Genomic DNA, 27937 nt, shown 5'->3' on the forward strand with positions numbered 1-27937 from the left:
ACGAAGTCGTCTATTAGGCATCAAAATAAGTCTTGGCAAGACGCGATAGCATAGGACAACTTGAGTAATCTTGTAACCACCCTGTAGACTTTATAACGCTCCCTCTTTTTTTGGGCTATGTCTTGCAATGTATCTCCTAGCATCAGCTACAAGACGCCCAAGACGCGAGTAGTCTCTTTGAGATGTCTTTTAGACGTCTACATGAAGATACGTACCTTCTTGCGTAGCCCAAGACGTCTCTAGCTTAGTCGAGCCGTTTCAAGCTGGCCATGAGAAGTCTTGTGCCCAGTGGAAAACAAGCGTAACTTACCGTTTTAACTAAGGATGGGCGAAAGGGGGCTACATGCACCCCCCCCCCCTTCTTTTTTTTCCTTTTTTCAATCAGCCATTAGGGCTTTTTAAGAGGCACACATTCCTTCTTTTGGTTTTTAGGTGCCTAGTTCATGGCGAAATGGCCTATTCAGGAGAGCTTGCAAATCACGCCCCAAGTAATAGCAATCGCCAATGCTGCTTGGACTTTCGAAAAGGACGTAATCAGCGTGCGACGTTACATCTTTGAAACGGTGACATCGGAGCACGACTCAGCATGGGGAGGAGATCGCACAGTTTCGCCTCTAACGGCACACTTCATCTGTGGGGGACAACAAACCGAATATTTGTTTTTCATCAGCGACATTGAAAATGACAAATCGAAGGCCGCTCCTCGTGCGTTTGTGTCCAGACCGTGCATGACAAGGTTAAATTTCTTCGTTCTGTTAACACTTGGCTCTGGGGACAAGCGATGACAAGGAGCTCAAAGCGCCCCCTATAGTTCTATCTTTTGCCCAACAGGGAATTTTGACTTCAAGGTGGCAGCTAGGCTATACCAAGCTCTTCCACCACCTTAAAGGGGCCCTGCAAGGACTTTTTACTGTTTTTTAATTTGCACCGAACCGGAGCTTTTCTTTTCGCGAAATTCGCTTTATCTTAAAAGTTATAGGCAATTTAGAACTTCAAAAACAAGCAAAAAAATAACCTTCATGACGTCGTAGGTCCTGGCTTGAGTGGCCGTGAACTAGAGGAGGAATAGTGAGCTCATCGAGCGCTCACGGCCGCCGCACTCCGTGTCGACGGCGCCAGAGGGCGCCACTAATGCATATTCTGGATAGGCTGTATGCAGCGGGCAGCCAAAGCGGCTTTTATTGCGTTTGCTGCGCGATTAAACACTAATTCGACATGACACTTCATTGGCCACAAACGACAGCAGACACGGGGTAAAGATCAGTTCACAATGGGAACCACTTCGCGCTGCCATACCGCGAAACGGCCAAACCGCAAGACAAAGCCTCTCGCCGAAGGCCTTCGGAGCGCTCGGAGCCGGTCGGATCCTCCTGTCCATACGACTGCAGCGCCACCGCGTACATCCGGGATTTTTCCGTGTCGGCGCTTTATCCCACTACTCTTCTCTGGTATGCGCCGCCCTTTCCACCGCTTGGTGGCGGGTAAGTCGACGGGTCATTTCTTGTTTCCGTACTTTATAAACTGCATTTCTTTCTTTTTTTCATCTGTAATAGTGAACAAAAACTACTTCTATAAATAACTGAAACGGTTCGCGCCACTTATATTTTGTATTTCGACCAAAAAGGAGTTTTTAGTGTCTCTGACCAGTAGTAAGCCTAGGACCAAAGACGTCACATTTTGCGCGCTTTCGGTACCGCGGGTCGCCCTCGTCGGTGGAGGAGGTTTCCGTGTCGTCCGGTTAAAATATGGCGCACTGATATTTAGCTACTCTTTCCGTGCCCGCTGGCTTGTCTCAACCCCAAGAGACGTGGAAACCGCATAAAAGGTAGACGCTTAAATATGATTGCAGGGCCCCTTTAATGGAAGTGCTAAAAAGGACTGGTCTGCATCCGGATTTTCAAGGATGGCACTTTTCCACGGGAACAGAGTAAATGACTTCAAATTTTACAAGGCGAAATTCAAGACCAAAACATGCCTTTTGATGATAATGAGCCCACCTGTGCATAAGACCCGATTCCTCCAGCTAAGCCAACAGCCAGGTTGCAAATCAGTTAAAAGCTTTAGCAAAATTTCATATGAAGCAGAAAAAACTAATTAATAAGTATATGATCGCAGGGCATACAAAACTAACCACCAAAAAAGGTGAAGCATCGTTTATTGAAAAATCTCCGCTCAAGATACACCGCACTTCTGCCAGAAGCAATTTCCCACCTTTGCCATCATTTCTTCTCGCTCGTCTTTACATCTCTTGTCTGTTAAATCCACGCTACTTTCCTTGCCAAATAAAACCTCGCTTAGCAGTATTCCGAGTGCACTCACTTTGTCAGTAGTAAAGACGAGAATTCGAGGCTCACAACTAACCAAGGTATTGGATGATGAAGTCTTTCTCCAAAGACTGAAGGGAGGAAAAAGGCAAAAGGGGAGGGTATTTATTCTCCAAGCTCAAAAAGTCCTGCACTACAAATCCTCGGCAATCTGTTGGTCAGCGATGAGAGGCTATCAAAGGCTCGAAAAGAAAATATGTCAAAGTAGACCTACTCCCGAACCCCGCCCTTTTGACGATGGAAACTCCGGAAAAATTCATGGAATGTTACTTTCATCCAAGTCACAAAAGGAAACTGGAGTTCAAAAGGGTATAGATGTAACAGCCTCAAAAACGTCAATTCATTGCTCTAGCTACAAAAAAAAGGCAGGTTAAAAAAAGATAGCACAGCATTTAATAAATTATTAATGAAAAAAGAAATGCTAAAAGGTTGCATGACAAAACTGACTTCGTAGGAAATTCGTTGAGGTCTCAAACCGCCAGATCGAGCCTCCTTCCAAGAAATGCAAGGTGCGACACCATTGGAAGTTCGCAGTTGCGAAAACCTTAATCTTGGGTCCCTACGTACTGTCACAAGACTAAGGGCGCAAGAAAATATCCACCGGGTTGTAAACATACTCAAGCAGAAAAGGAGATGTGAGAAGGGTCAGCTTGCGGTCTTAGTCGCCTTCCAAAAGTACACACACAGAAACAGAGGTCTTAAAAAACTTTCTTTAGTAAAACAAGTCTTCAACCTAACACAGAAAAAAAAATTGCAGACAAAGATAGAGGAGGGAGTGAAAGAGGGGGGAACAACAAATGCGGAATAGATGTGCAAGACGGCAAACGGAAAAGATTACACAAATTCAATGCGTCCCAAAAAACAGCCCAACACTTTCTGCCCAATGCTCTACTTAACACCACCACAAAAAAAAAAAAAAGTGTATGCAGCAGGTTTAAGTGTAACTTGGGACCATTTCCTCAAAACTTCTGCGCTGTATATATGTATATATATATATATATATAACTTGAATTATCTCTATGTACGGATCACAACTCAACACCCCCCGCCAACTGTTCCAGCTATCAATTTTTTTTTTCTTCACTCCAATTCCATGTGCAAAAAAAAAAGTGCCAAGCCATGGTACTTTTCGCTGCCGTACTCGGCAAAACAAGTTCTTAAATGTGAACGAAGAAACATTAAGATTATTTGAAGCTACAACCTCAAAGATATGCAAGGGAAAACAAGTTTCAGTCACGCAATCTGGACCTTTTAGCCTACTTCCACGAAACATGAAAAAGGAGGGAAAAAGGCTCTCTGCTTCCGGTTTTGTAGCGTGTGTGTATGTGTATATATATAGAATAGACCACCTCAAGGTTGTTGTCTTAGTTTCCTGGTGAGAAGGCAGAGGGGGGACCACAACAAAGTGTCAAAGGAGGTTGGTAGACAGAGCAAAAAGAAAATGAAGTGGGTAAAAAAAATCATATATACTGTTTTTTTTTTCACTCTTCTCGCAGTTAATTACAGGGTGGTAGGAGCACGCGTTGCAATCGCCGAACGCTGCAGCTGCTTGCCTCCGCTTTTCTTCTCGTCGCACCAGAATATTTTTCCTTCCCCCAAAAACGCAGCTTGTTCACTTTGACGTCATCATTGTTACAAACTCTGAAAAGAGAAAAACGTAACGGTTAGAAAAGTGAAAAGGTGATCACCCATCAATTACAGATATGGTGCAATCCTTCCAATTGCACAGTGCAACAAATTTTTCTCCACTGGCAACTTCATTTTGAGATTTGCCCACTCAAAGAACACTCAATTCGAAGGTCGGTGGTGGACGCCGTAACAAATTCTAGCTGCTTGAGAATCCAATTTAGCAAACAAAAGCTGGATCAATCAAAATATTCCGTGCCCCCAATTGCATTGCCGATCAAGAAATCGCATCATGGGGTAAACAAAGGCACAAATGCGTAACAAAGCAATCCCGACCAAGCATGTTAAAGAAATGGGAACCATGTGCGAACACACTTCTATAAAACAGTGTCAAACTTCTGAACACGAACACAAAAAAATTACTTTTGCTTGGTTATGTTGAAATGACACTAAAACCAACTAAGCCGTGCTGCATCAGGTCCGTTGGTGCAATTGGCATTGAACAATGTCGTGGAGCCGCAAACCTAGATCGGACTGGAATCTGGTGGTTAAACCCATATATGTTGCCACAGTTGCCAAAGAAAAATGAAAGCTCTAAAAAGAAAGAAAACAAATCTGCAATTTGTTTACAAATGAACAATTTGGCACTTTTTTTAAGGTACAGCAAAATGCAGGCAAGTAGAACCTTATAAAAAAAAGGCTCAACTGGGCACCCCTGCATTCAGCTTCAACGGCATTGAATACATCTTTGAGGGCTATGCACTAAATGCCCATGGCAGCGCATTCAACGCCCATGGCAGCGCATTCAACGCCCACGGCAGCGCATTCAACGCCCACGGCAGCGCATTCAACGCCCACGGCAGCGCATTCAACGCCCACGGCAGCGCATTACACTTCACGGCAGCGCATTACACTTCACGGCAGCGCATTACACTTCACGGCAGCGCATTACACTTCACGGCAGCGCATTACACTTCACGGCAGCGCATTCGACGCGACGGCAGCGCATTCGACGCGACGGCAGCGCATTCGACGCGACGGCAGCGCATTCGACGCGACGGCAGCGCATTCGACGCGACGGCAGCGCATTCGACGCGACGGCAGCGCATTCGACGCGACGGCAGCGCATTCGACGCGACGGCAGCGCATTCGACGCGACGGCAGCGCATTCGACGCGACGGCAGCGCATTCAACTTCTTGGCAGCGCATTCAACTTCTTGGCAGCGCATTCAACTTCTTGGCAGCGCATTCAACTTCTTGGCAGCGCATTCAACTTCTTGGCAGCGCATTCAACTTCTTGGCAGCGCATTCAACTTCTTGGCAGCGCATTCAACTTCTTGGCAGCGCATTCAACTTCTTGGCAGCACATTCAACTTCGAGGGCGGTGCATTAAAGTTTAAGGGCTTGTTCATTAAAGGGATGGTGAACCGTAATTTTGATTTAAAAAAACAATGCTGGAGATGTAGGCGGGACACTACAATCCCTACAACACTACTAGTAAGGCAATATCTCGAATAGACTGCCGTATTTTTGAAAAAAGTAGTTGAGATTGAACCAGGCCGACGAGGCGCGTGACCGTCAAGATACCTAGCTTCCTCCTCTCTTCGCTTCGATGCCTCAAGGCCGCGAGGCGGAGAAGATGCGAGGCCTTTCCCTCTCCTTCTCTGAGAAACATGAAGTCAACGTTCCTGCCAAATGCGCCTCCTTTTTTGAAAAATACAGTCATCCATTCGAGATATCGCTGTACGAGTGCTGTTTTGGTGTTTGTAGCATCCAGTTTCACGCTTTTGCTTCGTGTTTTGGGGAATCCAGATTTCGGTTCAGGATTTCTTTAAAGGTATACTAAAGACGCTCGAGACTGCCTGTTCTTGGTAACTACTCATTCTATGGAATCTTAGCATCCCAGAAATCGAACAATCTCATGCGACGTCCATTTCCCTACTAAAAATGTGATGCAAGTTTGTGCCAAGCCCCTTTCCGAGCGAAAAAAATCTGGAGCAGACTTTAAGCGGAGGCGCCGGCGGTGTGACAAAGCGCACGTGTCAGCCAATCACAAGCGGAGTCATTTTTCCACTCGGAAAGGGGCATGGGACACTTTGATCCCATTTTTAGTAGTGAAATAGATATCGCACACTCATAACTATTGTATTTCTAGAATGCTTGGAGCCCATAAGATATCGCCAAGAACAGTTGATCTCAGAAACGTCTTTAGTTTTGTGCATCTTTAAGCTCTCAGGGCAAAGCATTAAAATCTCAGGGCAAAGCATTAAAATCTCAGGGCAAAGCATTAAAAGCTCTCAGGACGGCGTTCTGAACTGTCAGGGCAGTACGTGCTACCCTCGGGGCAGTACGTGCAACCCTCGGGGCAGTACGTGCAACCCTCGGGGCAGTACGTGCAACCCTCGGGGCAGTACGTGCAACCCTCGGGGCAGTACGTGCAACCCTCGGGGCAGTACGTGCAACCCTCGGGGCAGTACGTGCAACCCTCGGGGCAGTACGTGCAACCCTCGGGGCAGTACGTGCAACCCTCGGGGCAGTACGTGCAACCCTCGGGGCAGTACGTGCAACCCTCGGGGCAGTACGTGCAACCCTCGGGGCAGTACGTGCAACCCTCGGGGCAGTACGTGCAACCCTCGGGGCAGTACGTGCAACCCTCGGGGCAGTACGTGCAACCCTCGGGGCAGTACGTGCAACCCTCGGGGCAGTACGTGCAACCCTCGGGGCAGTACGTGCAACCCTCGGGGCAGTACGTGCAACCCTCGGGGCAGTACGTGCAACCCTCGGGGCAGTACGTGCAACCCTCGGGGCAGTACGTGCAACCCTCGGGGCAGTACGTGCAACCCTCGGGGCAGTACGTGCAACCCTCGGGGCAGTACGTGCAACCCTCGGGGCAGTACGTGCAACCCTCGGGGCAGTACGTGCAACCCTCGGGGCAGTACGTGCAACCCTCAGGGCAGTACGTGCAACCCTCAGGGCAGTACGTGCAACCCTCAGGGCAGTACGTGCAACCCTCAGGGCAGTACGTGCAACCCTCATGGCAGTACGTGCAACCCTCAGGGCAGTATGTGCAACCCTCAGGGCAGTATGTGCAACCCTCAGGGCAGTATGTGCAACCCTCAGGGCAGTATGTGCAACCCTCAGGGCAGTACGTGCAACTCTAAGGGCAGTATGTGCAACTCTCAGGGCAAACTAACTTGGAACTAAAGCAGAGACCTTTTCTGCAGCAATCTCATTTAAGCAAAATTTGTAAATACAGTAAAACCTCGTTATAACAAAGTTGAAGGAGCAGTCGTAATTATTTCGTTATAACCATTAGTTTGTTATAGCCCATGTCCATTTCTTCCCACTATTAGCAAGCAAGGGGAATTATGATTGCTTTGTTATATCCATTAGTTTGTTATATCCCGTTTTGTTATAACGAGGTTTTACTGTAAAACAAAAGCCCCAAAGAACTGGTCGCATAAGCCTGTGAAAATCTGCACAGAAACAGCCACAAGGAGGATAAACTGTGCTACCTGCAACTGGAAGCAATCCTTTAAACTGAATCCAGGTAATGATATGTGCCATCCAACCAGGGTTCTCCACACCACATTGTCAGGCCAGGTGATGTTTACGCACCGCGGCACCCCCATTTGCTATACACTTTCCTTACACTCCTGAACCTACTTTTCCATCATTTGGGCAAATTTTTACACTACCAGAAAAATCACCCAAATGTGAATAATGACTACACACCGAGTGGTTGACAAATGTAATTTGCAAGTTTATCACTTATGAAAGGATGAACATTAAAACAACTTTGGTCGGAGACGCCACAAGATACACGAGCTTTATGAATCAAAGCTTGTAGAGTTTCGGATTATTTTCAAACCACAGTCAAAAAAAGCTGCTTAGGCTGAAGAGCGAGGAGCACACAGAACAAAAAAAGTTTCCCAGTAATAGTGAGGGTTGGCTGCCAAAGCAACACAGCCTTGCTGCTGTGAGCATATTATGTAGGCCTTAAAAACGACGAAAAAGCTGAATTCCAGCCTGGACAAAATGCATTGCACACGTTTCTTGTATAGACCATTTTGCCAGCCAGTTTCGGCACATCAAGTGAACCTTAGTTTTTCTGCCAGAGCCACAACCTTGCTATGGTTCTGTGCAAACGAAGCACAGCGTGGCACGAGCAGTCCCAGGCACCGCCATCACTTAGATACAAAGTAAAGCTATGGGTGGCATCATGCATGCGTAGAACGCTTGGTGAAATTGATCTATTCTACTGGTACAAAAAAAAAGCATTACATTCAGAGTCACCTTGCTAACCATCATGCACAGCCTTCTCGCAGCATTCCGTCGAGGTTGGCTCGTCTCATCACCCTAACATCCAACAGTCCGAGGCAGAATGACTATATTCTGCTCACCGCTTATCTGAACGGGCAGTAGAAGCTACGTGTTCATTGGACCAGTCATCCAACAATCTTTCTCCGCATCTGCCTTCGTCTGCACTCGCGTGCACAGCGAGGTCAAGCGACGAAAGGCAGGTGGTCAATTGGTCTGGAAAGTTTGCAGCTCCCGTGGCCCTGTGAGCTTTGGAGTGACGATGGCCTCTTTTCTCAGCTGTTACACTATAATTCTGCTCCACCCGGTTTGAACCGTCAACGTTGCAGCTGCCAGCAGGCGTCGGCAAGTCTGTTTTAGTGGCTTATGTGCCCAACAAACGTCTGGCATCAAGACCGCCCCGGGATTGATGCGCAATGGTGCAACCCAAAACTCTGTTGCCTAACAGCTTCAAGTTGTCAAAGCAAGAAATGGTTGAATGGCAAGACCATTCAAGCTTGAGCTTGGGTCACCATAAACCACACTGCAGCCCTACTCCTCTCAATGAGACTCCTCCATGTCAATTCAGTAAAGAACTGTCCAACACCATGATGCGTCTCGGTGTCAACTCTTGTGCCGTTACGTTGCTGCTATTGACATGAGCAAGGTATCATCAGAACTTCATCTCAGTGCAGATAAAACACACAGCACACCCAGGGCTTCAAGACATTCATGGAGTGCCATAGTCCCAGATTCATTTCGAGAGAGGTGCAGAGTTGAAGTCAAAGGATATACAAAAAGGTTAGCCCTGCGCAAAAGACGGTATTTTCCAGCAAGCCTCTGCTCATGCGTGCAGAGGCTTGCTTTTCTGCAAGGCACAGTTCTGCACAACTAGCACTGTCCGTAGACTTCTTAGCTTCTACTTCGTCTCCAACATACAAAATGTATGCGAGTTTGTTATTAGCTCAGCTTAATTTCTTTTGTTCACATGTAGGCGTAGCAAAGTGCTTCCAGACCCCGCATTGTATTTGTTTTGAGCCAGCAACTGCATTAGTGTGCATGGTCCGCACCTGTTAAAGGGGTATGAAAACCAATTATGAAGCCCATCTTTTGCTACACATGACTTAGGTAGCAGTAGAACCTCACAAAGATCTATATTTCATAGGAAAATGCAAGAAAAATTTAAACTGAAAAGATAACTTAAAACCACCTGGATGTTGGTTATGAAGCTTCAATGAAATGCCGTGACGGCATCGGCCTCCAACGGGAGCGTTACTATACGGGAGATAAGCTCACTAGTAGGGATTAGCTAGTCAGAGCACAGTTGGCCACCTTGGATTCCCTCCACAAGCCATATCGCTTCCACTCGTTCCTTGTTGTCACTGACATCAGGGGCTAATCAACCATCTTTTTCAACCTGGTGTGCACTCCCTTCAACGTCGTTCTCGCTGAGTAACGCCGCCGACTTCCCGGAAGTAATTTGGGTTCACACTGCAGAGCTGTGCCGGTATCTGCCTTTGTGCACAGTGGTTTCTGTGCTACGATGCGAGAATTCAGACAGTGTCTCACCGTCCAACTTAGCGGCCGTCGACGTGCTAAGTGCCCCCGCTTGGATAAAGCATCGTTCGACGAGGCGAAAGCAATGCCGATGGCATCTCTTTATTCGTTTAACGTTCGCCATTGAGACAAGTCGAGTCACAAAATTGTTGACATGCAATCCTTTTTGCACGGTAGCTTTTGTGTGACGATATGAGAATTGTACAGTCTCATTCTCTGTGCTCCGTGCCTTCGCTCGGAAAATCACATCCCATCAAGACTGGCTTAAGCTTCCTCTACACCGAAATTGCGTCCCTTTTTTCATTTACTGTTCGCCCTTGTGACAAGGAATGCTGCGAAATCATTGTGGTGCAAGCGTTTCTTGGTGGTGGCAGGACAATGCTGCAGTCACACCACTATCCATGCGATGCGCTGCTTGAAATGAGCAATGCGATCACCGTGCTGACTCACTGGACCGCATGTTTCGCTGCTTGCTTTATTAAACAAACGATGCCCACTGGCATGGCACGGCACCTTTGCAGTGATGTGTATCCGTGAAGGTGGCGCTATCGCCGAGTCTGGTCATTGCGATACCGTCGGAGGTAAATCGGGTGAGCAGCAATTGCCTCGTCCAACTGACGTCACGTATGGTCCTGCCAGCGCCTTAGGACAACATGGCGAGGAATCTACCACCATCTCCCCTTGCATCGTCCCATTCAAAGGGCACTGAGCTCGCGCCCAAAATGGACTTTGCCGATGTCGCCATATTGGCCAAGTAGCGGAGCAGACGACGCGCACCAAGTGTTGTCATGGCGCGAACGACTCCGCCGGCTTTGCCGACAGTCCTTGGGCAGCCTAAGTGAAGCAGTAACGCGTCGGCGCCAGCAAAAGCCAACGCTGAACCACGGTACTTCTGGCCCTAGGGAGGCAGACGACATTGCGGGCATGATGGATATCCCGAGATGCACCGTTAGAACGAAACACAGCCACTGTGTGAAATACAAGCATGCAATTGTCATTAGCAGATAGAGTTGATCACGTTTAACTTATTTCCAAATGTAAGAAGTTAATTTTAAGTTTCAATTCAGTATTCCTCCAACTTTGTTTGGTTTCTCACACTTCTTGGGATGCACTCTGCTACATTTCAGCGTGCCACTCGTATTAGCCTAATGCATAAAAAATGAGCCTGTAGAGATATCTTCCGGAACAATTCACTAAACAAACTGGTTAGTGTATATGCCATGCAATAAAGCTAACTGAACAGAATGGAGTGTACTCCTTTGGTGAATGCAAAAGATAGCCCACATAGTACATGATAGAACGACAGCTTTAGCATTTTCCATGCTTGTTTATGCTGGCTAACGTATATTGTGGTACTGTTAGTGCAAACAAGCTATCCCCCAGCTTGTTCAGTATTTCTCTCAGAATCAAAGGGCTGGTCCACTGAAAGCTGCTCATTTGAGGTACTAACCTGAATGGTCAAATCTGGTGGGTTTTCGATACCCTTTAGAGATAAAAATGCAAAAAACTGTCGTGCGGTGCAAATCGAACTAGCTCAATGTGGCACAGCAAAACTAACTTCTTGCCTTTTGGCAAGCCTGACCGACAAAGGGGCGGCTAGGCAAATTGAAACACCTTTCAAACTCAATCACTACATGACCATGAATGCATTTGCGAGATGACAGCATTTGCGAGATGATGAGAAGAAACTACCAATACTGGCACCTTCAATTTGTGTGGACATTCTACGGAAAATAACAAAAAGGTCAAAAAGTCGTTATGTTACAACAAGAATCTGCCCCTCTGGGCAGAGAAGTGCCGGGACGCCCTCAACAGGCTGTTTGTGGAAAAACCCTCGAAGAGAGGACACTTGTTAGCCGAGAAAATATCCTAGTGAGCATTTTATACAAAAAAAAAACCCTGGCTGGTTGGCATGAGCCGCCAAAAGAAACAAAGGGTTTAGCAGTACGCATCTATCCATCAAGGTTCACCGAACCGGACAAGCCTGGGCAGGTGCGATGATTTTCTTTTGCGTACTACACTGCGGCCGACACAACGAGCCTTTCCACCCCATGCCGCAAGATCGTTTGACGCTCGCACAGCACTAGATCGGACTGGCCTTTGGGGGGGGGTTTGCTGCGGTCTGTCGTAAGGTGGAACGGAGTTCAGATAGCAGCTACCTAAAATCCCCGACGAAAACGCTTTTTCACGGCTTTGAGATGCAGATGGCAGGGACCTGCCAATCAAAAAGCTCGATTGGCACGACACTTGCGTTCGGTTGGACGCCTTGATGCGCCCACAACATTTGGGGCATGGATGTGTCGGGACATCTTGGGGACTTGCCAAAGTGATGGGGACCTCGAGTCAGCGGGGAAAGGGGGTGTATAAAATAAGAGAACTGCAGTGCAAAAAGGGGAATGCTCTACTGTTATAGACAGAAGAAGCATCAAGTAAAAGGATGAATGGATGGATAGATTACGACTGTTATATCCTTTACAACGGGAGATAGCTTGTGCCACTTACATACCTGCCAAACTGTGGAACCTGCCAAACTGTGGAACTGTGGAATTCGTAAACGTTGCACGGCTGCGGCGGGGGGGAGTTACGCAAAGCGATATGCAGCTTAATGTCAGCCTAGCCAGCATGCGAAATGCTTACATCACACGTGCACGTGCTACACAATAGAAACTTCTCTCGCTTTTTGGGCGGCACGAAGCACGGAAATTTCGACGTGTAGGACTTCAGGAACACCTAAAAGTACCTCTTTTGAGGTTTCGAGTTCGGCATTGCGCCGCGAAGCCACAGTGACCAGGAGAATGCTACAGTTACACGTGCAACAAACACAGACGCCATACTTCTCGCCTCAAACTGGCCGAAACAACGAGGCCCCAACAACGTCTGAACACGCCGAACCAACGTGCACCGCCAAACACACGAACAAAGCTTTGGATTGGTTTTCGATCTGTGGCCACCGGATAGACTGATAGTAAAAACTATGATGCTGCTGTGGACAGTACCTATCGCCCCTTGTGGCGGTGCAAGATACCGCAAACAACAAAGTTACAAAAAAAAAAATTACAAAAAAATATATATACATTTTTCGTAAGATTTGAAGCAAGATTCGTAAAATTAGTCCCAATTCGTACATTTTACGAAAAATTTGGAAGAGTTGGCAGGTATGCACCAAGGCAGGGAGTAGGGAGCAGAGGGTCGAGGCTTTAGCAGCCCGTTCTCTTTGCCAAAGCAACATTGTCCAAAATGACCTGCATGCCTCGGGGATCAGCAGAGTGAAGACGAGAAGGAGAGACCCGAGCTCGGTGTATGCTGGAGGATCAAAGGAAGGACAAGCTGACAGGTTCGAAACATCGGCAATCCCTGCTGACTGACCGACGTCCAAGTTCTGTCCTTTAGATGGTTTGGTTTTAAGTAAATTATCTAGTAGCATCCCTGGCTGTATGGGTTATTGGGGCGCGAGCGCCCGCGGTTGTCGCCACGTGAGAAGTCAGCCTCTACCAACTCGTGGTGAGTCCGGCCAGCTTGTACGCTGCAGCAGCAGGCTCTGGCGATTATCCCTCTACTGAGGAATAAGCCCCCTGACAGGGGTCTGCCCTTGGGAGGGGGGGGGGGGGGGGGGTAAAGCAAATATCACTGCGGTGACGGTTGTCTGAGCAGGGATGTCCTCGGTTGTCGTCGACCCACCAGTGTTGCCTTTAAGTGCCCCTTGGTGGGGTTGGGCTGGTGTCGGGCCCTGCGGGGTCCTTTCCCCGTCGGTCTTTCCTGGGCTGTTTCTTGGTGTGGCCACTGACTAGGAACAGTCTACAAGGCTGCTTCTTTCTTTGGGAGCCAAGCTCCTAATTTCGTATCCATCTCATCAAAACTGGGACGTCTTTCCAAAGATTTGAGTAGTCCACATGTTCCCCTGGGGTTGGAGAATACCTTGGCTGCATTCTCGTCTTCTAAGTTCTGCCCCGCCCACCTGTTTTTTGTCCGGCACCAAAAATATGCCGAAAAAACGCTAAACCGAAAAACAAAGAAAAATACCTTCAAATTTGAACCTTGAAAACACAAAACCCTTTCTATGAGCACATTCCACACAAACTTGTAAGGGAACTGCTGAATGGAGGATTAGCCAAGAGGTTTACTTCCAAGGAGTGCCGTCAACCCACCCCAGGCGTAAATTAAGAAATAAACAACCGAACGCGAGTAAATGAAGAAACCTTAAACTTGTGTAGAAATGCTAACGGGAATTTTGGAGTCGCACTTTGAACCTTCGAGCGGTTGTCTTCAGACTTTCAAGTGACACCTCGTTATTCTCGAAGTTTCAGATATTCATTCAGCAAAACAGTGTCAGCAACGGCGCTTCGTTACAACGCTGTCGGCAGTACAGTCAAACCCATTTATAAAAAACAGCAGGGAACGTTACAATCAGTTCGATATAGCAAGTAATTCAATATAGCAGAAACCATTTCCAACAAACTTCCACAATGCGTTTGTAGTGACCCAGATTCCACGAGAACCAAGCGCTAGCCTACTGAAGAACAGAACAGAAAGAACACCAACTGGACGGTCACTCTTTTCTTTGATCCTGACACACGTTCGTTGTAAGGCGAGAGCTTCTCTTTCTTTATCATCTCTTCACTTCCACCTTGTAACAATGTGCTAAGACACTTCCGCCTTGTAACAATGTGTTAAGATTTAAATTTTTTTTTTTTTTTTTTGCATGCAGAGTATGTATTTAGCTTTCTCTCCTGAATTGTTTCTCTTTGCTCAACATACGACGGCAATGTTCCTCTTACCAAACTGCGCGCAAGTGTCGGACCCGCTGTCAGCACAGCAACAAGCAGCGAGACCGTCGCAACTAATACGGCGCCACGAATGAACGCCTAGCTACGATTTCACCACAGCCTAACCCACACGACATCAGCCGCAACGTTACGGGCCCGTCATGCCGTTGGACGTCGCAATCCTGGCGGTCAAGCGTAGAAATGCCCACTGTAAAAGGCACAAGGACCGTCACGATGTTCACTCTCGTGTCGGCCTTGATTTCCGTCGACTAACTGGCTACAGAGCAACCGCGACAGAACAGGCGTGACACTTCCATGATGTTATTGGGCAGAAATTGAGGTACCCTCGTTCAAGTGTGCGGTAAACGCGTAATTTGGAGACTCATACCAGGGTCCGATTTTGGCCACCACGAGAGGCAGATCTGATTTGCCTCTGCGGAACAAGCAAAGGCTGTATAATGGACAAAGCGCACAGCGTGGTTCGTCTGCTACGAAAAGTCAATGGTAAGACGGAAATAAAACACAATACATCATTCCTCACATGCTAACAGACTGGAAAGCGTTCATCGTCTGCTACGAACCGAGCGCCAGGGCAGGGTGAGATATTGCAATCATCTGCCACTTCACGTTGGAGGCCACTGTTGACCCGCGTTTTGTTTAAAAGTTTCAACTTGTCCGGTAGCCGTATGCATGTAAACATGGACCGTTGGATGAAGTAACAAGGACAAGCACGTAGAGGCCGCGAGACCTCTCCCACCGTCCGTATGTTGGCGAGACGTTCTCGTTAAAATATTGGCAATTTGCGAATGCGCAAGCAGGTTAGAAAATTTCACATCGGTTGATTCCGCGCATGGTGTGAAGCCATGTCTAATCGGCCGCCGAGGACACTCTCACCTTAATCAAAATCGTGTTCCAGGAGTCCGTCCGATCTTGGTCGAGAGGTGAGAGCACGAGTTTTCGGCCTCCGATTAAAAGTCAGAGACGGGCCAAACTTTTGCCGAATCGAAAGTTCGGTGCCGAATCTTGGGATTTGGCAAAGACGAACTTTTTACAAACTTTGCTAAAGGTTCAGCAGACATTCGGCAAAAGTGCATTGTTACTAGACTCACGTTGATATTTAATTTTTTTCTGGCAAAAAAAGTTTTTTTCCTTTTTCTTATCTTAAATGCAACATGTAATGCATATTGACACAGTTATTACTAAATAAGGTGATATTGTACAACATAATTGTATCGGTGTCATTTTTGTGTTTACAGGCAATTTTAATGACTCCTTGCAGAAGTGGCGTGACAACGAGGTTGGAGCGTCGCGCCACACTCACGAATCACGCTACGAGAGTTTCTGTTTTGAGGCAATTTTGAGGCATTATCAGCGCAAGCCTGCATGTGTGTGTAGAGCACGACAGTGCTAGCGTGAACAAGCATCGCCGGTTTTTCTAGTTTTTCTCTTTGAAACCAATGGACATCAATCATCCAAGTTATAATTTCTACAGAAAGAGCTCATTTAGTTCCAACGCTGATAGTAGGGATGGGCCGAACTTTTGCCGAATTGAAAGTTTGGCGCTGAATCTTGGGAATCGGCAAACCCAAACTTTTTCAGAGATTTGACAAAAATACATTGTTACCAGGCTTAACGTTGAAATTTAGCTTTTTCTGGCAAAATGAGGTTTTACGTCGTTTTTTCCTTAACTTAAATGCAACATGTAATGCATTTTGACACAGTTGTTACTATACAAGGTGATATTCTACCAGATAATTGTATCTGTGTCGTTTTTGTGTGTTTACAGGCAATTTTAGCAACTCCTTGCAGAAGCGGCGTGATAACGAGGTTGGGTAGAAGCGAGCGTGGCACAGTCACAAATAACACTACAAGAGTTTCGGTTTTGAGGCATCATCAGCGCAAGCCTGCATGTGTGTGTACATTGTTAAAATGAAAGCAACAACGCTGCATTCTTTTGTGCGCTAAAACGGATGGAATGGTTGCCGCCTTCACTGGAAGAGATAACAATCTTATTGTAAATAAGCATGCCTTTCGATTAGAGCCACTTGACGTCAGCTTTGCATGAAAGTGTGAGGCCCATAATCACAACGGCTCGTTTTTAACCTTTAAAATGCCAGTTTCTGGTGTTAGGACAGTGTGGCGTTAGGACAGGACAGGGAGATTTAGGAATGTCGGGCGTGCAACGTCGAGCATCATAGTTCAATGCAGATACATGAAAGTCGTGAAATAACACTAATTGAAAAAACATTTTGTTTCGGAACACACTACTTCTGAGCTGAAAACAGAATTGTTATAATTGTGAGGAGTGCTTTAAAGTAATTGCCGGCCAATGATCCACTACCTCGTTGCATCCCTGGAAAGGTCAAATGAATATCACGTTATCCAGAATGTACTACATCATGTCACTTGCGCAGTGGACTGCGTAAGTTAGTGGTCGATCTTCTATTCTGGAGGCAAAAAATATTAAAGAGAACCACACTCGCTCACAAACCTACAGTTATACTGCGTTGCCTATTTCACACCTTGCCGTAACTGCTGGTTGTACTACACTGCACGAAGGTAACCGCACGACTGCACGGCGCCCATCTGCAATCCATGGCCTAGTCGCGTTCTCGCGCGTGCGCAGATATTTGCCAAAGTTTTGCAGAATCTTCGCCAAACTTTCCTTCAAAAGTTCGGCATTTGCCGAAGTTTGCCGAATCTGAAGTTCGTCAGATTTGGTCCATCACTACTAAAAGTGGTGCCACATCTGGCACGTAAACAACCAATGAGATATTTTAGACCCGTTCAAGGGTTCAAAATGTGACAAATTTGGGCAAGTCTCGCCAATTTCCAAATAACGAGAAAGGTCTTGGGGCCCCCGTTGCGCTTGTCCGTAATGCTCCTTTTATCTATGGGTTGATGTCAGCTTGTGTAGAGTAGAACTCAAGATTTGCAAAAGAAGCACAGGTTGTCGTTGGCTTCCAAGGTAAAAATGGCAGACTACGGCAATTTCTGCCCGCATTCGGTCTCGCTTTGCCGCGGCACTCTGTTCGTAGCAGACTATCAACATTTTCCGGTATGTTAGCACACGACATGCGGTATTCCGTTTCATTTCAGGCTAAGAGTGGTACTTCGTAACAGTAACTGCATTCTTTGGTCACATTAGCAGACTAACGGTCCATGAATGCCACCTTCGCTAGCTCCACAAGAGGCAAAGGAGATCTTGTCCTCACAGCAACTGCAGAAAGCATAGCAGGAGGATAACCAAGGGAAGGAAAGCGTGCCCACCTTCGTAGTTGACCTGCCCGTCCCCGTCGATGTCCGCCTCCCGGATCATCTCGTCCACCTCCTCGTCCGTCAGCTTCTCGCCCAGGTTGGTCATGACGTGGCGCAGCTCCGCCGCAGAGATGAAGCCGTTGCCGTCCTTGTCGAACACCCGGAACGCCTCCCGGATCTCCTCCTCAGAGTCCGTGTCCTTCATCTTGCGCGCCATCATCGTAAGGAACTCGGGGAAGTCGATCGTTCCGTTGCCTGGGTACGGCACCAGCAACGTCGGGGTCAGACACCAAACAGTGTAGCTGGAGCTGCTTAAAGAAATACTGAATTGAAATTTGGATTTCGCAAATTAAGGCTGCAGAAGTTTTGAACCGGACGCTACAAACTCCAAAACATCACTCGTACATCGATATCTCAAACCGATGGCCGTACTTTTGGAAAAGAAGGGCGCGATCAAGCGAGTTCTTTGATGTAACTGTCCTCCGGGAGAGTTTGAGGATGAGAAGCGTCCTTGTTTCTCTCCTCCTCGCTTCGGTTCACCAGCTTGACGGGATGTAGTGAGGAGGAGAATGGAAATCGTGACGTGCCTTGCTTCGTCGGCCTCCTCGACCAGGTTCACTCGCACACTTCTTTTCCAAAAAGTATGGCAATCCGTTAGGTGTATCGCCATACGAGTGATATTTTTTTGGTTTTGCAGCTTCCCGCCTATCCGCCCGGCCTTGTTTAGCGAGCTCGAAATTTCTGTTCATTATCCCTTGAAAGCAATACTCCAGCTCCAATCCCCCAAATATTAAATAAAAAAAAAAGCTAATTATTTTTATTTTTATTATGCTCCTACAACCGAGCCCCCATTGGCAACACTGAAGTGGAACGACAGAAATAGTACAAAGTGGGCAGTAAACCACGTTCAGGCTGTCTAGCACATTATTATGAAATTCTCAAACTTTTCCAGGTTTTCCCTGACAATTTCAGATGAAATTCCGTGACCACTGTAGAGGCGGTTAAATGTATCAGACCATTAGAGCGCAAGGCATTGAGCACTGCGAGGATCGTTTTGCACGGGCTTAACCGAACTTGCATATTCCAAAATATTCGGGTTCGTCCGGTACAGATTAAAGGAGCAGTTCCTTGCTGCCGACATCGTCGGTGAAGATGCGACTGCCGGAAACACTATGAAAACGCGAAGTTCAACCACACAAGTCAATAACCAAATGACAACATGGCCACACGGCCGCCAGATACACACTTTCGGATACCTTCGGCTTAAGGCTTGGATTGGGGTCTGCGGCTTTCCCATTTGTTACTAAGACCCGCTTCAGACGGGGCAACTTTTCCAGCAACTTTGAGGTTGCTGGCGGGTTGTTCCCTAGCTTTCCCTAGATCGACACGAATTGCTGAGATCGGATCCGGCTCGAACAAGCGATCAACTCTGAGCAATTTGAAGACGTTTGAAGTGGCTGCAGCCAATCAGCGACGCAATATTTTCACATGACACCCCCGTGGCGGTGATGATAACAGCTAAAGACTTGGTTCTGGTTTGAAATGGATCGTTTTTGAAAATAAACCTTTTCAGAAAGAAGAGTTAGTATTCTCAACACCATTCAAAGATATAGAAACATGTTTTTGGTGCGTAGCTGTGCGTCTAAATAGTGCAAGAAAAATCAGATTGAATGATAATGATAGCAAGTCGGAGCAATTTGGTTGCTGCGTGTGAACGTATTGCGACGTCTGGTATTGCGACGTCAACTTGCTGGGTGAAATTACCCCGTTTGAAGCGGGCCTAACATTATAGTCCGTAACAACTCAAGAAAGTAGGGCAAGGGTAAGACGGGCCGGGCAGGAGGAAGCAGACGGAACGCTAGAGAGAAAGAGGGAGTCTCCAGCGATCCGTCTGCTTTCTCCTCTCCGACCTGTCTTACCCTTGCCCTACAGTCTTGAGTTACAACGAACAATAGTAGCTCTAACTGGATCTAGCCTAGTGTCACGCTCTTAATCCAATCCAATGCTTGGACTGGATTTGTCGGCTGTTCTCTGCATCGGGTAGCACACTACATTGAACGGGTGAGCAGAGCCTACGTTCCGCTCTAAGCAGAATTTATTGCCCATTTTTCTGCCCCAAGTCCTTAAGTCTTTGCTTAGGGCACTTGGTGGCATTTACGGCTCATTTTCTCTGACTGGGTTCGCTTTTCGGCAATATCCCTGACAATTCCTAGATTTTTCCCGATAATTAAAATTTCCTTGACAATTCCCGGTTTTCCCAGTCGCTAGACACCCCGACGTTCCCAACCGATTACAGGACAATCGATGGTGGGAAAAGAATGCCTCGAAGCCCGTTCACAAAGCAATAAAAAACGCTCGTCATACTCCAAGACTACCTGCGCAAACTAAAAGTCTGTACCATTTGCGACGTCGCATCACTATAGTCCGTTGCAACTCAAGAAGGTAGGGTGAGGTCAAGACTGACCGGGGAGGAGGAAGCAGACTCAACGCTAAAGAGAGGAGGTTTTCCCCCCCCCAGCGTTCCGTCTGCTTCTTCCTCCCTGGCCCGTCTTACCCTCACCCTACCTTCTTCAGTTGCAACGCACTATAGAGAGGGAGCGGAAATCAGAATGTTGGTTTCGGCATCATGTTAATTTCCGATTCTTCCTGTAACCATTTTGAATTTCGAGACAATAGCGTAGAATAAAAACTAGTCCAGGTATTCAGAAAATGCAATCTGTTTAAGTAGCTCAATAAACAGCCGCAGTATGTTTTAAAACAAGGTACGCTTTCCAGTGATGCAACTCAAACTCATTCCGTCGAGTAGGGTCCGTGTTGCCAGCCGTCACCAGCTTTTGCCGATGTGCCTATATATTGTTTGAACTTACGGTGGACGCATTGAGCCACTGAAGCCAGCCCCATGTCCCGCAAGTTGTCGAATGACCTTCGTGAAGGAAGTGGCGATGCGTGGGGTGGTGTAACAGCATTTCCGAAGCACAAAAATGGTGCATTTCAGTCTCGAGTTGTTAACGGCATCCGTGCTGCTTTAGAAAACAGGACTGTTGTTCCTGAGAGCTGCTACAGGGTAAATGAGCGCCACTTAACGAGACCGATGTCAGATTCACACAACAGACTGATCAATTTTAGTCTGCGGATCCCGTACCATGTGACCAATACTATTGCGAGTACCGCGATCCGTACCTCGTCCAGAAACGCAGAGTGAAGTGGTTGAACGCCTTTCTGGCGAAAAATAGACTTGGAAGAGCACACGCAAGAGTTTCTTTTTCCTGAAAGTTTGTCAAAATTTGTCTAGCATGTTCAATCCATCTTGCCTGTCCGTCCAACAAGAGCTTTCGGTTGCTGCGGTCCAGGGAAGCATTGAGCGCATGAGGTCATCTTGAAACGTCCCTTCGCAAACCCAGAACCCCACCGATTCTACACAGAGCCTCCTCGAGCAGGACCGTACTTGCCTTGCGTTAGTAAGGCTAGTAGCACTTCACGCTAAGCTCAGCACTTTGTTTTTGTTTCCCTCGTACGCAACTAACGGCGGCACGCAACTATTCTTTTGCAATGCAATGCAATAGCGCTGTGGCCAGAGTGCCAGATGGCATTTCTGCCCTTCGACAACGGTGCCACAGTACACTGTTGGCATTTCGGGACAGCGTAAGGTCACAAAAGGTTCAGTTTATCCTCGCTGTCGTCTGCTCTCCTCCTGTGTGAATGAGCATGGGAGATAGACAATCCACGGATGTGTCATCAGAAGATCAATCTGTTAGCGGATACCCAGTCCGCTGCATAAATCTAAAAAAAAGTGAATGGTCTTCATAGTGGCATCGACGTTTGAGGAAAAGAGTACCCATACCAGGAAAACAACCAGTCTACACCAAGTGTATACGCAAGTAGAGCTCTAAACAAAATGTGCTACATCAGGGGTTCTAGAGGTGAGTTCGTCCACACTAATGACCCGTTCTTAAAATAAATGCAGATGCAGCACTTGCACCCAATTTATGTGTTGCATCGCGCTAATCTTTCGAATTCACAACCCTCGCGTCATTTGCTTAGACACGTCTTTCTTTCCTCATTGGCAGCCTGAACGTTGCCAAAGTCCGTTAAGGCACAGATAGCACGCCCTCCGACGATCGTCAACAAAGTTGCCAAACCTTATTTCAGAGGCCTATTGACCTGCGGATTTCACTCGCGTCGCATCAGCTACCATTGTGGCGGCCTTTTTGCGGAGCACATACCTCGGCAGCCTGCACGGAAATTATGTCACAAGCAAGCCCCCATGTAGCTTCAAAGGTTCCGACAGATCCACGAAACACGCCTGCTATCTAGAGTGCCCGGAGCGCACCTCCGACAGGAGTGTCCGCGTCATCGCGCCCTGCGACGCTGCGCCAGGATCGGAGTCGGCGACATGGCGACGCTTCCGCGACATCGTCGTCGGATGGAAATCGAAGGACCGCTTTTTGGGACACTTTCCGGACATCATGGTTTCGTCGTGCGGGCAATGTGAGGGGTGGCGAGCGTCGTACCGTCTGCGTCCACCTCGTTGATCATGTCCTGCAGCTCCGCCTCCGTCGGGTTCTGGCCGAGCGAGCGCATGACCGTGCCCAGCTCCTTGGTCGTGATGGTGCCATCCCCGTCCTTGTCGAACAGCGAGAACGCCTCCTTGAACTCTGCATGCACAGCCACCAAAACGTTCGCATCAAACACAAGGCACACTCGAAGTGTGCAGAGTCTAGACACGAGGTAAAAGCAGCTGCGGATAGGCAGAAACATTCCCAAAGGCGGCATTTTTACGTCCTGGACCACACCCGGGTCGAGGTCCAGAGCAGGGGTCTCCAAACGTTTCAGCAATCGGTCGCATACTCTAGGGCCGGAAAAAAGGAGTACAGTCCAAGATAAACCAAGTAAATAAACCTGGGTAAGCAATTAAACGTAGAAATTGATGTTCAAGCAGGTAATAAAAAAAAAACATAAGGTGAATGAATATGTGTACGTCAAATTAAAATTGAATATGGATCTTATGACATTACACGACGGTTGTGACCAAGAAACTCGCCAGGCATATATATATCAAAGCGCACATCAGGCGTGAATCTGAAGATTAAGGAGGCTAATGCCGAAGTCCGCAAAAGTTGCGACAGAGGACACTAAGGGCACTGTTTGTGAGAACTTAATGTAACTTTAACATAGTTACACAGACGCAAAGCATGGGGCTAAGGATGGTAATTCCAGCAATGGCAATGGTAAATTACTATGGCGAGAAGACCCATTACAATGCAGTTTCTCTCATTCTTTCTAACAGACTAGAGCGCCTTGCACCACCGTCTCTTTACACGCTCTTCTTTTTGCGCTGCTCAAGTCTGGTGGAAGCGGGTCGCAGGCCGGACTTCAGTGGAATGATCGCGGCCAGTCGAAGACTTCCAAGGGCTGGACCTGCTCCGTATGCTGGGTTTCGGAGACCCCTGGTCTAGAGGATGACAAGTGTTGTTGCTTTCTCGTTGCCTAAAAACTGGCCAGACTCAATTCGACAAAATTCGTTTAATGGACGTGGTTCTCGTGGTGCGCTCAGTGTTGACTGCAACAGCAGAGGCGTTGGATTATTCACTGCCAGCTCGCAGCATCAAGAATGGTTTAATCTCGGGAAAGCAAAAGTTTTGTTTGAAAAGAGGCAAACAGCTCGATTCATAGTCTCTGAAGCCAGTGTTTGCCCATTAGAGATCTCAGGTCAGTCAAAGTTTTCCTTGAGAAAGGGCAAGCAGCTTGATTTATTGTCCGGAATCGCCCTATTAGAAATATTTTGAACAGCCCTCGAGTCGTCGAGAGTTGCCACGACAAACCTTGGCAGTGTCTCGATCTACCAAAGTCCCTGGCTTTGGAAGAAACGTTCCCAGAAAACCCAACACTGGACTGTACTTAATGTTTGCCTGATAACCAAAATTGCAGTACGATTTTCCAAGGGCTTCCCATGAACTGCAAAAGACAATTTCACTCCTTCCTCGTTGCAGCTTAGCTACGTTTGGGGTTGAAACTTTTGGGAACTTCCTTACAGTTTGATGGTCTGTCATACATACCCATGTCATACATACATACCCAATTATTTGCCTAATCGTACAGCTGGCCATTTTGAGTCTTTTTAGTAAGAATGAAGTGCCCAGCACATAGGATCATGGACAACTTGTGTCTACTTCGTTACACTACCTTCACCACCCAAAGAAAACTGTCGAGGAAATGCTAAGATACCAAGACAGCTTGCTATTTCAATCCCTCCCGTAAAACATCCACATTCATTCAATTGTATTTTCAACGTAATGCTATAAAGCGGTAATTGTTTTTTTTTAGAGGTAGGCATTATACTCGCTTTAACTATAAGGTTGAAGTAAAAAAAAGAAGGTGGCTCCTCGCAAAATACTACTGATTTCACCCCATTTATGTGGGGAATTAAGATATTTGTACCTGTTCAAGGTTTTCTTTGTTTCTTCTTTTTTTTTAACCATTAGATTTTGTAAAACTTGCTTTTCTTTTTTGAAGTTTAAACGAGTACAGCTGTCGCATGTCATCTGCTTATCCGAGACTTCCAGCGGCGATGCTACGTCCTGCCTAATAACTATCATGTCACGCCTAGAGTTCGAGCAGTCCTCTATCTACCGCATTTCAGCCTTCTCCTTGCAAGTTAAAAATTCTGCCGCCATCAGTAAACTAAGTTGAAGCAAGTTTCGTCTTTTCACCTACCATCCTGCTGCAGGCAGTAGTCGAAAACACTGCGACCTGCACAGCTAAAAATTTAAGAGCTCCTTGGACCATAGGATAATCGAAGTTTGGAATAGTCAGTTGAAGCCCAACTGTTCTCCACACACTACTCTGAAAACTGTCTAAAAATACTGTGAAAATTGACTGCACGACACAAACCGTCGTGTTTGCAATATTTAACATTCAGGTGTCGTCTCATCGTTCCAAGTGAAGCAGGCAGCAAGCTCACCTGCAATCTGTTCTTCTGTAAGCTGATCAGCCTGAAAGCACACCAACAAGAAAACTGTCAATGCATTATCGACATCACCAGGCAACAGTCAAACTCGGAGAGCAGAAGTACTACAATAGCAAGGATAAATTCCTCAGAGAAACGACGAATAGTCAATTGTTAATTCCTCACACTGAAGCTCTCTAAAAGCTGAGAAGTTCAAATTTGCAAGGAACATTTCGCCAAGGAACCTCATTCATTTATTTGCCTTGAAGCAGCTTCCCTAGACAAGTGTTGAGGCCTTCCAGGGTGTCTCATTTTTGACAACTGAGCTGGAAGGATTCAGAAATGGCAAATGACCTTGACCGAAGTTGAACTCAAGCAAGCTTGCTTTATTAGCTCAAGTGTGTGTGTGTGAAGGGAGGGTGACCTCACATGCAAGGCAGATGTTTTAGATGGTTGGGGATTTAAACTTTAATAAAAAAGATCTATATCTAAAAGCTTTCCACTGAATGTTCACCAGGCACTCGTCTCTGGGACAAAAGTGCTCGTAGTTATTCATTCACATGTTTATTGTATATTATCAGGGGCAGCCTAGTCTACGCAGACCGCAACATCCATCCTCCTAGCCACAAGTTGTGTCACCCACTGAAGCTACCAAGGCAAACTTTTGCGGGGCTTGCGACAACGACACGGTTATCGCAATGCCGACCGCCAACGAGCCACACCTATCCTACATCTGTCCCGAGCAGCTGCCTGGCTAGGTACAGCCGAGAAGGTATGCCGATAAAAGATAACCGCGGAAAGTCGTCGGCGAGAATCCGCGAACGTCAGTCGTGATCTCACGTCTTGAAATCAGTCACGTTTTCCCCCATTTACGGTGTCCTTCGGATCAGCGTGCTTCTCCGTCGGGGCGCCGCCCTTTTCGCAACGACTTCGTGGGGTCCCTACTAAACCTAATATTACTACTAAATTTGAAGAGAAAAAAAAAAAAAAAAGAAGAGTCTATAAGCTTCCCTGCAATAAACTTTTTTTCTTGTAAAGTAGTGCCGCTCCATAAACCGGTACACCATTTTTGTCCACACAAACTCCCCGGCTCATATACGTGAAATAAAAAAGCAAACCACAGAAACACAAAACGCCAAGTGTCAAGCTAAAAAGACAAACAAGCGTACAAATTGCACCCAACGCATTCACACGAATCCGGCGACAGCTGCGCGGGCGCAAACGTAGATGTAGCCCGCTTGTTCGCTGCGAACCTCCGAGTAGTACTCTTACCAAAACCGCATTCGGCAGTTTCTCTTTCCTTTTGTCGCTTAACGTTCACGACATTTGCGTGAAATTTTTTGTTGCAGAAAGCCAAAGGATCCTGCAGCGGATTCACACTGAAACACGTCAGCGTCGACGCGTTCGTGCGTGACGCTTTTCCGCCGTCTACCTGCGTTGGAAGACTGTGGGACGGTTTACCAGGGCGCTTCTGCAAGCTCGAACGGCGCGACGCGTTTGTGTGCGAATCTCACCAAAGTCAACCGGAAATGTGGCCGTGCCCCGCACAGCACGCAGGCGACACACCAGCCTTCGCTGGGTGCGCTAGAACAATGGTTATAATTAGAATGCTACCCACTGCGGCGGCAGCTCGCCGGTGACGACGAAACATCGCGCCGCACGGGAGAGCAACTACAGGGCCGCAGGGGAGGAACTCGAAGCATCCATCCAAAGAAATACTCTCTCGTAGACAGAATTCCGACCAAAAAGGGACAGAACACGAACTAATGCTGACGCGGCCGCAAGAGAATCGCGCCCTACTTCGTGTCGCGGAATGGCGGTGCAGAGGCTCCCGTAGGTCCACGTCGTCTGCTATTTAAAAGTAGCCATTCATTTTATTTTATTTCCGTTGAGCTGCGAGTGCAGTAGAAAACCACCGCTACGACATTGTGCGCCCACGTACGACACTCAGATAAACAGATCAGTAGAAATATTAAGTTAGGGGCGCAAACAAAGCTTTGCCGGTCATAAATAACGCAAAGATCGAAGAACCTACAAAGAAAACCCGGTACAAAAGGAAATGGGAGAGAAAAAAAAAGGAAGAACAAAAAAGGCGGTACGTGCCGAAACGGCAGTGAGCGACTGCTTGTTGCAGCAGTGCGGCCGGAAGAGCCGATGTCGTTGAATGAGTTATGCGATAACGGGTCTAGCAGAATCACCGGTGTGTCGGTTTTATTTTCTGGGATTGGTCGGATACTCCCAAGCGAACACCGGCAAACGAACGCTGATAAACAAAACAAAAAATTGTTTTTTATTTGTTGGCTATGAAAGGACGCTGACCGCTTAACCCAAGCACTTCGAAGACGCCAAGTAGTAGAAAAAAAAAAAAAAAAATCTCCAAATCGATTTGAGCAAGGGAAACATTTACGTCGACCCGGCTTGTGTTTGCATTCCCCGGCGTCGAAGGATTCGTGGAACGGGACAAGTGTTGCAACCTTGAGGCGCAAGGATTACTAACGGACTCAACGAAACGTACGCCGGTCTGAAAATTGCGAGAACCGAACTTTCCGTCGGTGTAGAAGTTTGCACTTGCCGTACTCGTACCTAGGCCTAATCGCAGGTGCACTGCGGTAAGGGGGAGGGAAGGGCCTTTGCAGAGGGGGACCTACGTCAAGGGGGAGGGGGCAGATGCAGTCTAGCGGTGTCACTGACTCCCCGCCCCGGAAACTCTCCGAGAAAAAATAAATAGAAAAATACGGACAAGCGCAAGACGCCGCTCGGGTTATCGTGCAAGTTTCTCCGCAAAAAAAGGGTGCCTACCCCTGTCCGTGCGTGTGTATTCGCGTTGGTGCGAGCCCGGCGCTACGCTGGGAGAGGCTGTCTGTCACGGACTACGCAAAGCTGCCCTGCGGTGTCCGCAACGGCGTATCTTCTGAGAAGCCGAGTCGTAGAAACCGGCGCACGTCGCGAATAGATCGAAATAAGGGCACAGAAAGGTCCGATGGAACGTCGAGAACACATCGACGTCGATTTTGATGCGAAAAACAAACTTACCATTGCGGATGAATCTGGATTTGGAGCCGAGCTCGACGAGCGGTATCCGACCGAAACACCCTTTTCCCTACAACGACGGACACACTAAAATGAAAATCTATCGGCCACATGCGACTCTCGTTTCTTCTGTA

At 47.4% G+C, this 27937-nt stretch overlaps 1 protein-coding gene across 1 annotated transcript; it reads right to left on the reverse strand.

The window, feature by feature from the left end:
- Nucleotides 1–2138: 2138 nt before the first annotated feature.
- LOC8024233 (calmodulin-beta) lies at nucleotides 2139–27937 on the reverse strand. Its single transcript, XM_029967882.3, is given in 6 exon segments — nucleotides 2139–3965; nucleotides 17840–18082; nucleotides 22339–22467; nucleotides 22470–22482; nucleotides 24789–24819; nucleotides 27807–27937. Coding segments are annotated over 6 exon segments (555 nt in total). The 5' UTR covers nucleotides 27917–27937; the 3' UTR covers nucleotides 2139–3936.

The sequence above is a fragment of the Ixodes scapularis genome, unplaced genomic scaffold (assembly GCF_016920785.2).
Source record: "Ixodes scapularis isolate PalLabHiFi unplaced genomic scaffold, ASM1692078v2 PGA_scaffold4__175_contigs__length_147842914, whole genome shotgun sequence".
Taxonomy (NCBI): Eukaryota; Metazoa; Arthropoda; class Arachnida; order Ixodida; family Ixodidae; genus Ixodes; species Ixodes scapularis.